The 13,434-nt window shown below is 42.6% G+C and overlaps 1 protein-coding gene across 5 annotated transcripts in view; it reads right to left on the bottom strand.

Annotated features, from left to right (window-relative positions):
* LOC132128969 (arginine-glutamic acid dipeptide repeats protein-like) overlaps positions 1-13,434 on the bottom strand; it is a 176,654-nt gene that overhangs the window by 268 nt on the left and 162,952 nt on the right. For 4 of the 5 annotated variants that reach the window (XM_059540385.1, XM_059540386.1, XM_059540384.1 and 1 more), the window contains 11 exons: positions 8,807-8,969; positions 8,548-8,640; positions 7,653-7,852; positions 7,387-7,548; positions 7,175-7,288; positions 5,245-6,632; positions 4,104-4,326; positions 3,278-3,992; positions 2,217-2,387; positions 1,954-2,134; positions 1-1,860 (listed from right to left, as the gene is read on the bottom strand). The exon at positions 1-1,860 is cut by the window's left edge and continues 268 nt beyond it. In XM_059540385.1, coding sequence (XP_059396368.1) covers positions 1,827-1,860; positions 1,954-2,134; positions 2,217-2,387; positions 3,278-3,992; positions 4,104-4,326; positions 5,245-6,632; positions 7,175-7,288; positions 7,387-7,548; positions 7,653-7,852; positions 8,548-8,640; positions 8,807-8,969 — 3,444 coding nt within the window. In that variant the 3' untranslated portion in view covers positions 1-1,826. The remainder of the gene's footprint in view (positions 1,861-1,953; positions 2,135-2,216; positions 2,388-3,277; positions 3,993-4,103; positions 4,327-5,244; positions 6,633-7,174; positions 7,289-7,386; positions 7,549-7,652; positions 7,853-8,547; positions 8,641-8,806; positions 8,970-13,434) is intronic. The other variant, XM_059540387.1, reaches the window with a different exon arrangement.

Raw genomic sequence — 13,434 nt, 5'->3', positions numbered from 1 at the left:
AAAGGTTTAAGACACAAGAGAGGGACAAAAGGAGAAAATGCTTGAACCAAAAGTAAAATGCTGTATACATCTGAGACAGAATAAAAGATATATGACAGTCAAATTACAGAAAGTGATCAGCTTTGGGCATATACTGCTAAAAACTGGCTTCTATGCATACTCTTTAAAGGATACACAATGGCTTTTTTTTTTTTAACCAGAAGGGGAGTATTAAAAACAGTACTAGAAGCTTTGACTGTACTTTGAACTGTAAGCTCGAAAAAAGCCCACACACGATCTCAACAGAGGTAAAAAATAATTTGTAGCGTGTCATTTAAAAAAAAAAAAAACAAATTCTGATGGATCTGGAGAAAAACAAACAAAAATACTGCATGTAACAGTCGATGATTGCTATCAAACAGCCTCGACTTGATGGAGAGCAACTGAAAAGGTATCATGCATCATAGATAATGCAGTGTCAGGAATGCAGAGAGAAGCTCAAACATGGTCATCATCTCCAACACATGCACACACAGGTACACAGACTCCAATCCAAGCCACCCTCTTCCCCCAGGCTTCACAGTGAGAATGGTTCTATGAATCTGTACAGCAGGTCGGGAAACTGACAACTTCAGAAGATAAACCGTGTGTGTGTGGGGGGTGGGGGTGACTTTTTCAGCACCCTTTGACAATGTGTAAATCTAGAAGTAAAAAAATGTGCATCAAGATTTTGTTACTTAAAAAAGCAATCCGGTTGGTTTTGCAATCTCGAAGCACTAAAGAACTAGCCAGTTGCAAAACTGAATGCCATTCAACTTTGGTACACAGAAAACAGAGCAAAGGGCTTTTGAAATAGACTTAAAAAGCCATAAGAAAGTCAATTATAGTTTAATAACAAAAACTGAGGTTAATCAGTGCAATATTTATTCTTTCTAAATGGGCTACTTGCCCCAATACTTACGAGGCACCGCACATCCTCCTCCTTCAAGTGTTTTTATGGTTTGAGTTGAAAACTCATGAGAGCAAAAATATGGTCATGATGTCATGAGTGTTTGTTGTAGACTGTCGCTATATATATGAAACGAACCAAACAAACAAAAATAAAGCGTCATCTGAGCTTTGATCTCTAGAGGTGTCTAGATTAAAATCGGTACCATTCTGTCCAGCGAAACCCGTTTCCATGGACCGAACCATCTGAGATGGTTACCTTCTCGAACAGTGCCATCTCCGTCCCCTCTGAAACAAGGGATGACACTTCAGAAAATTATTATATTGGAGGTCTAACGAATCTGTTAAGAATCAACACCTAATAATAATTATAATAATAGTGATAATTATACATGTATATATATATATATATATATATATATTTATATACTATTTACAGACTCAAAAAAACGCCATGCTGCAGCTTTTCTTAACATTATGAAAACCTCCTACAATGTATTAAAATAAACATTGAATTTAAGATAGCACTTTTCAGATATAATGGCCCTACTGTTCTGTTCCTTTGTTTTCCCCCCAATTAGCACAGTGACAAAGTATCTGGTTTTCTAGCACCTACAAAAGACGTCAGGGAAGCTTCTCAGAGCATGTTCATGCAGGAAAGTCACAATCAGTCTTGAGGGTGCTGTCACTACTTGAACGATATATAACCCCCCGAAAAAAACAGTCTTTAAAAAAAAGTCCGGAATAGTGAAGAAAGCTGACAACAGAAAGAAGGTTCCTCAGACAATCCCCGTCACTCCACTGAACTAAAAACGTTCGTAGGACACGTGAGTTCTGGTGTGTGAGTGTTCTGCTGTGACCTCCTGTGTCCTGCTGATCCTCTGGGAGTCCACGGTAGATCACAGCTGCTTGTCACTTTCCTTCTTCAGCCGGCTGGAAAATAGTGAGAGAAGAGAGACGTATGTTATTATGACAGATGTCTGAAGCACATATACATTCTAGCACAAGTTTGGCTGCAGGACTGACCTGTAATAGTCCTCCTGTCCTGGCAGAGGGCCTCCGTGCATGTGGTGATGACCGTGTAGCCACTGCTGCTCCATGGCCAATCTCTGTAGCTCTGCAGACTGTGCATGCATGGCCTGCAGCTGGTGTGCCGCTGACATGGGTGGTGGGAGCCCACCTGGGAGATCTCTGGGATATGGAGAGCCTACCGATGACACGGGAAGATTGATTAGTTAATGACTGGACAAAAAGCTAGAACGATTGAGATGATCATGCATGTGTCTTACCGAACACAGGGTGCCGGAGCATCTCGTGTTCATGCGGGGGCTGTCCAAGCAGGGGGTTGGGGATGGCTCCGGGCGGGTAGGGAAACCGGGCAAGGTGCGGTCCACCGGCCAGCGGGTCTACTAGCGGATGTGCCCCAGAACCTGGGGGACACACAAGACATTCACCACCACCTTCGCCGTGTCAGTAACTTTTTGTAATGGTACACAGTCTGTATTATATAGAAACACACACACTATTCACAGCAGTTACATTCAAAATAAACATCATGCTTTTAAGACAAGCATGCAATAATATTTTATAGTAGGGATGCATGACACGTCAACCTCATATGGTCATCGACTGATGTTTTTTGTTAAATGTATCTATCAGCAAGTATTTTAGCAAATATAAAAATTAATATCTATTCATAATGTATCATACTGTGCGTTACAATATTGTTTAAGTGTTTTTTTCATTTATATTAACATTTATATTGATTAGGCTAAAATGTTAATATTGGTGGTGCCCCTTTTTTGACTTAAATATAATATTTAGTAAATAAAAAAATAAATAAAAAAACTAAATATATATATTTCATACTTTTTATTATAATATTGTGATGCTTAAATCCACCTTAATTAAATTTTCTGTGTTTTATTTTTAATTTAGACAATATATAAAATTTTAATATCAGCCACTTATCTGTCACAACATGAAAATAATTACCTGCCAGGATTTTTATATCAATGCATCCCTAATTTACCGGTAAGTATTTTTTAAGCCTGGAAAATAAGCCATTGCATATATATTTTTTTTATTCTTAAGATTATCTTCAGTGGCCCAGATGGAACCTGTGAGCATTTTTCAAATTTTTGTGCTATTTTTGCATGATCATTTGTGAAATTCTTTAATGATTTCAAACAAGTATGTTCTCATAGCTAAGAGTACTGCACTTTTATTTGCAGCTGAACGCATAAACAAATTAGCCAATATATTTCATAAAACAAGAGATATGCATGAGATTTCATGTGGGCCTAATACAACAATCCAGCACACAACAATAGAGTGAAAGGTCCCTCACCTTGGTGCAGCGGGTCCTGTTGGTGCAGGTGTAGGTGTGAATGGATGTGCGAGTGCTGATGGTGGTGTGGCGTCACATTGAACATCTGGAGCCGTGCGATAGGGTCGTTAGCCACCATTCTCTCGACATGTAGCCTCTCGGCCAACCGTTCGGGGTAGGTCATCTCAGGCCGTAGCTGTGGACCGGCCAGTGCCAGCCGTTCCCGCTCCAGTGGATTCAGGCCTGGGTGGAAGGAGGCAAATGGATGAGGTCCAGCCATGTGCGGGAGACCAATGGGCCCATGTCGGGCAAAGTGCTCCATGGGGTTGGCGGAAGGATGCAGGCCGTCCAATTCTGGAGGTTTGACCTCGAAGCCTGGCTTCATCCTCTCCATTCTCATCTCCCTCTCGCGGATCTCTCTTTCTCGCATCTCTCGCTCACGCAGTTCACGCTCGCGCATGCTGGGGTCTGCGTTGTACAGGCCAGGCATGTGGTATGCCAGGAGAGGGTCTGTGGGATTGAGCGAGACGAAGAAGGGATGGTTGCGGTTGGTGGGAGACATGACGTGGGGACGAGCGTATTCGCTGAGCTGGCGCAGGGCGGGTGTGTCAGGGCCAATGTAAGGGGGCACAGTGGCGATGGTGGTGGGTGGTGGATCAAAAGATGTCCGCATATGAGCCGATCCTGCCATGGGGGGTTCACCCATTCGGCCCTCATGAGAAGAGCTGGAAGCTTTCTGTAAAGAAAGAGTTGATATTTAGGAGCAAGCAATCGATAATGCACAATTTTAGCAGAAATCATCAAATAAAGTTGTTTCAACTTTTATGCAACACAGAGCAAAACTTACAGCAGCTCTCTCAGCCTCCTTCTCTCTCTCCCGTTCCCGTTCTCTTTCTTTTTCTCGTTCCCTCTCCTTTTCTTTCTCTTCTCGTGCTTTCTGCTCCGCTTCCCTCTTGGCTTTCTCCAGCACCTCCTCTCGCTTCTTTGCCAGTTTTGATGAGGCCAGTGGTGTGAAGTAGAAGTCTGTTCTGGCACATGTGTTGTAGCCTCTGTCCAGATGCTTATAGAACCTGTAAAACATGATAGACGGGAAGACCATCAGCATAAGCTTTAAGAATGAATACTGTCAGAATCATTTTGCTGTGTGAAACCCTTCTTCTTATGTGACTTATAAGCTATGGAAGTGCAGAAATCATTTCACAGGCTGAATTTGCAGCCATTTGAAAAGCAATGCAATTACTTTGTGACAAATAAATTACTTCTGACATGTCCTCTCGTTTATACTGCAAAAGAGCCAATCAATCAGTCTATTTAATTGCTAGTTCCATAATGAGCTGTTCTCTCTGTGCATTAGTGAGCTTATTGCTATTCACTGCAAGGGACAAGGCCACAGCAGCTCTACAAAGACATGCTCATGTTCTGATGGAGGCTTTCAGTGCTATGAAGCAGTCATTAATCTGTGTCCTGTCAAAGCTTGATGACTGCAGAGGAGCCGAAGCAGGATTAATTAGAACACTACATTAATAGTGCTAACACAACTTTTAAACGAGTACATTTTGCCCAGAGCACGATAATGTGTATAATTAATAATATACAATTGTAATAAATATATTTTATTTATAATAAAAAGGAGAAATGACTGATTAGAATTTTTTCATATATATATATATATATATATATATATATATATATATATATATATATATATATATATATATACACACAGTATTTTTTATATGTTATTACATAGTTATTATATGTAATTTTAATAAATGTAATAAAATATTTTTATTTACAGATTTTTTTTATTTAGTTTTTATTACTACAATCCAAATTCTAATAAATGCAATCAAACATAATTTGATACAATCAAATAAAACTATAATTTTTTATATTTTCATATCATCAATGATAAAAACAATACATTATTATTTATTTATTTTTATAAAAAAATATGAATATGTTTAATATATGTACTAAATTGTTACCGTGCTGACTGGCTGGCATGACTGGGAGTGTTGACGATGGTGGGTGGAGGTGAAGGGCTCCTCTGTGGTGGTGGAGGACTCTCTGGCTCCTCTGCCTCATCCACAGGCTCTTCTTTAATTTGTATAGGTGGCACAGTGGAGGGTCCCGGACAGGGTGCAGTGACTGATGCAGGCAGGGGCATGGATATGGAGGAGGGTGGCTGCTGCATCGTAGCCACTGAGCTTGCCGCAGAGGAGGAAACGGCCGAAGGTGACAGGACGGGCGAGCTGCCTGGCATGAAGGAATGAGGAGGGAAAGGGGGCTGAGAAGGCGCTGAGTGCGAGGCGGAGGAAGAGGAAGGGAGCGGAGGTGCTGGCGGTGGAGCTTGACTTCCTGTTGCCGGAAGGTTTTGGGACTGGGTTAGCACTGGAGGCTGCACTGGTGGAGGCTGAAGCTGCTGGTTTTGAGACATGAGCTGAAGTGGTGGCGGATGGGCGGAGGGAGGGTGATGTGTGGATAGAGAGCTGAGGGGCTTCAAGGCGGGCGGAGGGGGCAAGTTGGAAGGCATCTGCGGGAATGGGGGGTGGCTTGGATGCTTGTGTGATTGAGGGTTTGGCATTTGTGGAATAGGGGTGGTTGGGGGTGGTTTGATGTGGGGCATAGGCAATGGTGCGGGCAGGAGAGGCTGCTCTCTGGGAGGCTGGCTGCAGCTCTGTGAGGAGGACTGCGACTTGGATGGAGGGGTATGAGGTTGCTGTTGTTGAGATAGGGTGGTGGCTTGGGCCTGACCTGTGAGAGCTGATGTGGGGACCTGAGACTGACCTATTGGGAAAGACTGAGTGGGTAAAGCGTGAGGGTGAGGCATGTGTGATGGTCCTGCCTGCAGAGGGTGGCCAATGGACGGCATGGGGCCATGTAGTGGAGGCTGCAGGGACTGAGGGCCAGTTTGAGAGGATGGAGGTGGTTGAGGCAGGCCTTGCAGTGGGGAATGAGGTGAGGGCAGCCTCTGCACTCCTGACTGGATAAGAGACAGGGGACCTGCTGGAGGTATCTGCTGAGGAGGCATGGATGTAGGGGGGATGGATGTGGATGGCTGAGAGGACAGCAAAGGCGTGACTGAGGTGGGTGGTGTGGAGGTTGCGGCAGCAGGAGGAGGGGCGGAGGGTAAAGCCCCTGTCTGACACTGGATGACTGGAGGATGCTGGCCCTGGAGGATATGCTGCTGTGCTGAGGAGTCAGAGTCACTCTCATTGTCACGTGGGCTGGGGATGCTGGGAGAGGAGCTGCGGTTGTCCTGGTCAATGTCCTTGGGATCGCTGCTGCCCTCGTCATTTACGCTGCGACCATCCGAGCTCTCACCCTCGCCCTCGCCCTCTCCCTCACACTCTGAGGGAGAGTCTGGCCGTTCCTGTGGATGATGGAAGGGAAGAGGAAGGGTAAATAAGCAGCAATTAATAATGACCGGATGATGGGTGGAGTCACGGTCAAGAACAAATATATATCACAGGGCTTGGGTTGACATTTAAAGGATATGAAATATAATCTCACTCCATCGTTCAATCACATTGCTACCATAGGTAACAGCCAAAATAAATATAAAACATCTGTAAAATCTAGTGTCTTCACTGGACTCAAATAGAACTGCCATGAACCATTCAGTGAACTTTAGTCTAAGTATATTATGTCTTTTAGATTAATAGAGAACTGTTCTTCCAAGAAAACCTCTCGTTGATCGTTTTGCTTCCAAAAAAATTCCACATTTCCATGCCAACAATAATTTAGTCACATTATAACTTAGTTCTTTAGAAGTATTCAAACAACCATCCTTAATACAGCACCATGAATTTAGAAGTATAGAAATGAACAGAAAAAATCTGTCCAAGCTGTTTCTGTTTCTTTACACAAAATAATTTTCTTACATAGGTTGCTTGTTTAGTAGGAGTTACTTACCTGCGTTTTAGACTTCTTGGTGCTTGCCCTCTCGGACTCTTCTGTATCCGAGGCTCCTTTCTCTCTCTGACGTTTGGCACTCTTCATAGGCGACGGTGCCTCTTCCTTTGGTTTCTGTTTTGACAAAATGAAAACATGTTTCCTCTGAAAACAAGGTCCTGTGATGCTCAGTGTGATTTTGATTGCTATAGTCTGGGTCCTGTAGATCAAACCTTGCTGGGTTTCTTCATTGAGTCAATCTTGCTGTCAGTGCTGGAGGTGCTGGCCGCACTGGGTGAGGTTCGCCCGCTGGACCGCAGATCCTCATTGGTTGGTGAGGCTCTGCCATCTGGGCTGGCAGTTTGCTTTTTGCGGCCACTTCGTAGCGTTGACATCTGAACCGAATAACAAAATATCGGATATAACATGGCTAACAATGCCAAAACACATTATATGCAGTTAAAATGGCACTAAAAGGGAACAAAGTTTTGTGTCTTACCGAGCCACGATTCCGTCGAGTCTTCATGCTATGCTTCCCACTGAGTCCATCGTCTTCCTCTTTGACAGGTTTGAACATAAACGGTGGCGGGTCTACAGGCTTCTCAATTGGGGGTAGTTCGCCGTACTTCTTAAAATGGATCCGGCAGTCAGTGCACAACAGGATGTTATCGCGACCCCCGTGGTGCCAGTCCTTGGAGGCTGTAAACACAAATTTGAGTTCAGCTGAGCTCTGCTTATTAAACATTACACTAACAGGAAGTGCTCCAGGCCTAGCCAAACACCTATTGACATGCTAAGGTCAAAGACTCTTACTCATCTGTGCTGAGGATGTTTTCATATCAGAAGTGAGAGCGACATGAATGCCAACTGCATCCAACAGGTCAGATGATTTAATGAGGCAAAAAACAAATTAGTAAGTGTCAGATTGGATTAAATTAGAAATGACACACCCTGTTGTCCATCTGCCAGATGAGGGACAGGGCCGAGCATCAGAGCGCTCTCTAACTGAGACTAATTACAGGCCTACAGAGGGGATTATTGAAGTCTTCTGAAGGGGAACTCTTATACAGTCTTTACCTGTCTTATGGCATCACTATATTAGGGCAACATCATTTCACACCTGATCAACTGACAAAACTCATTGTTTGATTTTTCTCTCACTTTGACCCATTCGGCAAAAAAGAACATGGGTGACACATAAACAACAATTAGTGTTGGGTCTCTAATTTGAGTCCAAGACCCCAACCAAAAAACCTATATAATATTCTAAAATCAAAAAATTTAAGTTACTCAATATTAACAATATTACTGACCAGCTGCATGCTATCACAGTTGTACAGTTTGTCTAAATACCAGCATGGTGTGATAGTTGTAGTGACAAATTAGGCACTCACTTGTAGTGAAACAGTGACGGCAGGCGTAGCCCTTCAGTTCCTGCTCGCTGTCTTCACTGTCAAAGTCATCTTCGCTTGCTGAACTCAAGTCCACTGGAAAAGATAACCATGCTGCTTAATGAACATCATTTCACAACTACAGTTTCTGTTAGACATGCCTGCTATTACTTAACACATTATCAGTGGCTCTTTGAAGAGACTAGTACACATAATAACAGCTATTCCTCAATGTTACGTCTTTTTTTCAGATTGCACTTACAGAACTCGCTGGAAGGTGGGCGGGAGGGAGTGTTGACGGGAGTGGAGGCGGTGCGGGTCTTGATCCGCCGGAAGACGGGTTGTCTGCGGTGCCTGCGGTGGGCTCTGCAACTAGCAGCCTCTGGGGTTTTCTTCCAATAATAGTAAAAGGTGATCAGCTCCCCCTATGAGACAGAAAACACAAAAAAAATCTCATGACCTAGCTGTTTTAACAAGCACTCAGTTTCAGTGTATAAAACTGAACAAAGACAGTCTTCTACTACTATACAAAAATAATGTTGATCTGTTGGATGTGAATAAGACTTGATAAGTGAATAAAAAGGCCAACTGATAATGTTAAACTGATAAGGCAGCTGCATTGAAAAAAAATCAGTTGATAAAACCAGTTTAGTTTTGATGACACACAGAAAGGAAGGAATAAAGTACAGAGTCCTGGACAAAGAATCCATGCCGGGTTTACCAGCAGACCGGCTTGTTGTGCCGTGGCCGTGTCTGTCCCAGGATTAGGCAGTGAAGCTCTCTGAATGTTGGGATATTAGGATCAGTACATTGGTGGCTGCCTGGGTGGCAGGCGCTTGAATGGAAACAAAGGAACATGTCAGGGAGAGCTTTGGCGCTACAAATAGGGAGTGAAATGGCTCCAAGCCCCTGCGCTAGAAGAGTCAATTGAACTTTAATCAAACATTCAGAGGGTACGCTTGCCAGGGAGTAAGGCATATAAATCCCAAGCACAAAAGCCAGCCAAGAAATCAATACCCTACTGAAACATTAACACATGCAATCATGGATCAGAAGACGCGTTGCTGAGGCAGCCGGCGCAAATTAGCTGTCGCTTTCCGGACACACTCAAAATACACATGCCCTGAAACCGTTGTCTGGTGGAGAAGCAATTATGCACTTTCCTGCGGTGGTTCCTCTTGTTTCTCTCTTGTAACTTTCAGTTTCCTTCCAACTGAATCATTTGCCTGACTTTGGATATTAATTTCAAGACATTACATTGGAATTGGTTGCGCGTCAACAGCTGAGCTTTTAACATGCTTTATTGTTTTAATGCTGCAGGAATGAGTGAAGAGGACAGACACAAGGTTTGACAGGGTCTGTTAAACTCAGGCTGAATGGGGCTTGGGTATCTTTAATGCATATTGATTGCTTTTTCTCTTTGCTTCGGCTGTTCTTCTTGACATAAATTGGTAATTAAAATGCTGCTCTCCCCAACACATTAACAGCTTTACGGCAAACACTTCAAACTATTCTTGGTAGCAAGCAGAAAACATGTACTTCAAATCCTATCAGACTACTCATAGGCTATTTTATTGCTTGAGTGAATTCAAGCACTGAACCATACAGCTTCGCTTCAGATGCCTGCACTTGAGTATATGAATTACATCTACATAAATCACAGAAAAAGCTGCAGCAGTCTGATGGAAAGTAGAGTTGTTCCGATTCCGATACTAGTATCGGAAATATCTCCGATACCACAACAAATTCTGGCATCGGCGAGTACATGAACCCATATACCGATCCGATACCATTTTCAAGACCTAGTTATGAAGGCTAGCTTTGCCTAACCGCTGCACGGTTCTTCTTCGCTGCTCAGAATGCATTGAAAACACAGGACGTTGTGCTGTAATGCCACAAGCAACCCCTGTGTAGAGCAGCGAAGAAGAAATGAAAACGCGTTAGCAGCACTGATCTATATATGACTGGATCGCTCATCGCGTTCTAAACTGCCAACAGACAGTGAAGCCGCTTCTATATTATAGATCAGTGGTTAGCAGTATGTCCGCTGTTTAGCAGTATTTCAGACTGGACCAACCAGACAGTAAAACGGCGACTAGGGACCAAGACGGTGCTGAAAATTTTAAAATGTGATGATACCAGCGTCTCTGTAGAACCGGTAGTAAGTTTGAGTATATTCGTTACCCGCAGCTGCGTTCAGTCGCTTCCGTGTTAGTCTAAGCGCAGGGCTCCAGACTGTAGCCGAATATATATACTAGTGTCTGTGAATATTAAACTGCAAAATACTATTTAAATATTACTCCTGCAAAGTCTACATCTCTGTAGGAGACGGGCGCAGATGCACGGGAGCTCGCTGTTTTGTGGCCTCTGCCGTGTGTCACTATATGAGGACATGAACGCATAAACCGTCACTTCATGAGAATTTAACGTTTCATTTGAGAAAACTGTCATATCATAAACACAGACACTCAAAGATCTTCATGGCGAGTAAATTGACAATATATTAAGCTACTGTTGTAGCCTACAGTAGATTTAGCTACATCTCTATGTAGTAATAATACGTCTCTATTAATAATAATAATTATGCCTAGACGGTTGCTTGTTTTTTACTTGTTTTGTTGTAAAGAGATTATCTGATTAATATAGAATTTTTTATATTCCTAGACTTATTTGTTGCAGTTTTTTATACACTAATATTGTAAAACTAAAATACTAAAATACCTTTTTTAGTTTGCGGTGTTAGATTTTTGGCTGCATTTGAAGTTCTTTTTCGCTTAAGAAATTAAATAATATTACTGTCAAATTCATGTCAGATAATAAAAATACTGTAATAAATACAGTAGTTAACCATGTATTTGTTCATGTTTTATCAAGGGATAAGTCTGGAGCACACCATAAAATAATTCTAGAAATTTACACAGGGCTAGTAGTATATACAGCTGTATATACAGATACACACCCAGGTATCGGATCAGTACTCGGTATCGGCCGATACCCTGAGCCCAGGTATCGGAATCAGTATCGGGAAGAGAAAAAGGGTATCGGAACATCTCTAATGGAAAGGCTATAAAACTGAGGCCGGCTTGCTAAGCTACCATGTCTGACATGGGTAAACACACAAGTCTCATACTTACAGCTTCTTAGGAGTTTTGACTGCCCCTTTTCCCAAAAGCAATCAAGATACAGCATCATGTTCATCAAAAAGCACTTAGGCTACGTTCACACTGCAGGCTGAAACAACCCAATTCCGATTTTTTACCCCTATGCGACCTGTATCTGATCTTTTCATGACAGTCTGAACGAAACCGATCCGATCTTTTCAAATGCGACCCAGGCCCCTTGGGTATGTGGTCCTGAATCCGATACGTATCCGATCTTTTGAAATGCGACCACCGTCTGAACGACCAGGTCACATGTATCCGACCCGTATGTCATTGATACGCTACAAACGTCATAATTCTGCGTTGAAGTAGGCGGGAATGAGAAGATAAACAACAACCATGGCAGACGATGCTGCTTAAATAACTTTAATATTGCTAAACGAGCTCCGCTGTTGACTACAATGTTGTTGACATCCATGTTTAGCTACTTCCACAAACAACGAGTGACGTCGTTGGCCGTTGAGTACTCTTCTGCGCATGCGGATCACTTCTGGGTCATTTCACGTTCACACAGGAGATCACAAAAGGTCGCATTTAATTGGAAATGTGAACGGCCTTGCAAAAAAATCTATTTTTTTCAAAAAATCGGAATTGAGCATTAAGCCCTTCAGTGTGAACGTAGCCTTAGAAAGTCATATTAAAGCAAAGGCTTCGACGTTTCAAATTTAAATCCACTTTATGGTCTTGAAAATAATGGTGAGATCTGAATGTCATTGTAGAGAAAATAAAACTTCATGAACATTTCACAAAACAGATGAAAGAACAAAAAAGCACATTAGGCAGTAGAGAAATGTTCTGAAAACATATTCACATGCATCAGACATGGTGTATTCCCATCTTTAAGGGGCCCAATGGACACACACACAAGGAATATCAATTATCACGATTACATAAATAACTTGTGGGTATCCCTGCCACTGAAGTAAATTAAAAATTTCTACTCGTATCTGAAAACACCTGAGAGCTAATGCCTTGCTATAAACTCTTAAAAATAAGCTCAGCTCCTGTAGGTTATTTATCTGTTGTGATGAGTGGAACGTGCAATGGCGAAAGTCCCGGGCCCAAGTTTGAGTGCAAAAGGCTTTTTGGAGGGGTCGGTAAGGGCACAGGTGCAGGCCAAAAGATGGCAGGCTTCCCGATGTGAAATTTAATTGAAATGTGCAGATCAAAACTGTTCAGCAGGACAGCGGCTGGCTTTCTTCACAGCCTAATGACTGTTCGCCACAGCATCCCCCTCCCCTTCCTCACGGTTGCCCATTGCTTTTTATTTTCACTCCCTCTATTTGATGTGAGCTTTGAAGCATGAAACCAACTTAATGCTACAGAAGATAAAAAGAAAAGGTCATTTTAGCCCTCAACCATTTCACCGGAGCGCTTCATAGCTCTTAAACGTCCTAGAGGAAGGCAGACGAAAATTTTGCTGGGGTTTGGCATAATAACACTATGAAAGGAATCACCGTGGTCATTCAAAAGTAATTCAGTCCACAGGCTATCAAGACAGGTGTCAAGTTTGGAGAAGAGCAGACATCCACTGGTGAAGATAACACAGTGAATGTTTAATGCAATATGTAGAGGAGTGGGGGATTGAGGATGAAAGAGTGATGAAATGTTTTGAGAGGATCTGTGATGACAAATTTCCTTGGGTGATAACTGTACGATGGAGAACTATTGAAAAATCCCCTTTCAAGCTGGAAGAGAGGAGATGGAAGAGGACCTGAGATTTGATTAG

This window comes from Carassius carassius, chromosome 46 (assembly GCF_963082965.1).
Source record: "Carassius carassius chromosome 46, fCarCar2.1, whole genome shotgun sequence".
Taxonomy (NCBI): domain Eukaryota; kingdom Metazoa; phylum Chordata; class Actinopteri; order Cypriniformes; family Cyprinidae; genus Carassius; species Carassius carassius.
The sequence above is the reverse complement of the archived record's forward strand: the minus strand, read 5'-3'. Positions and strand labels throughout refer to the sequence as shown.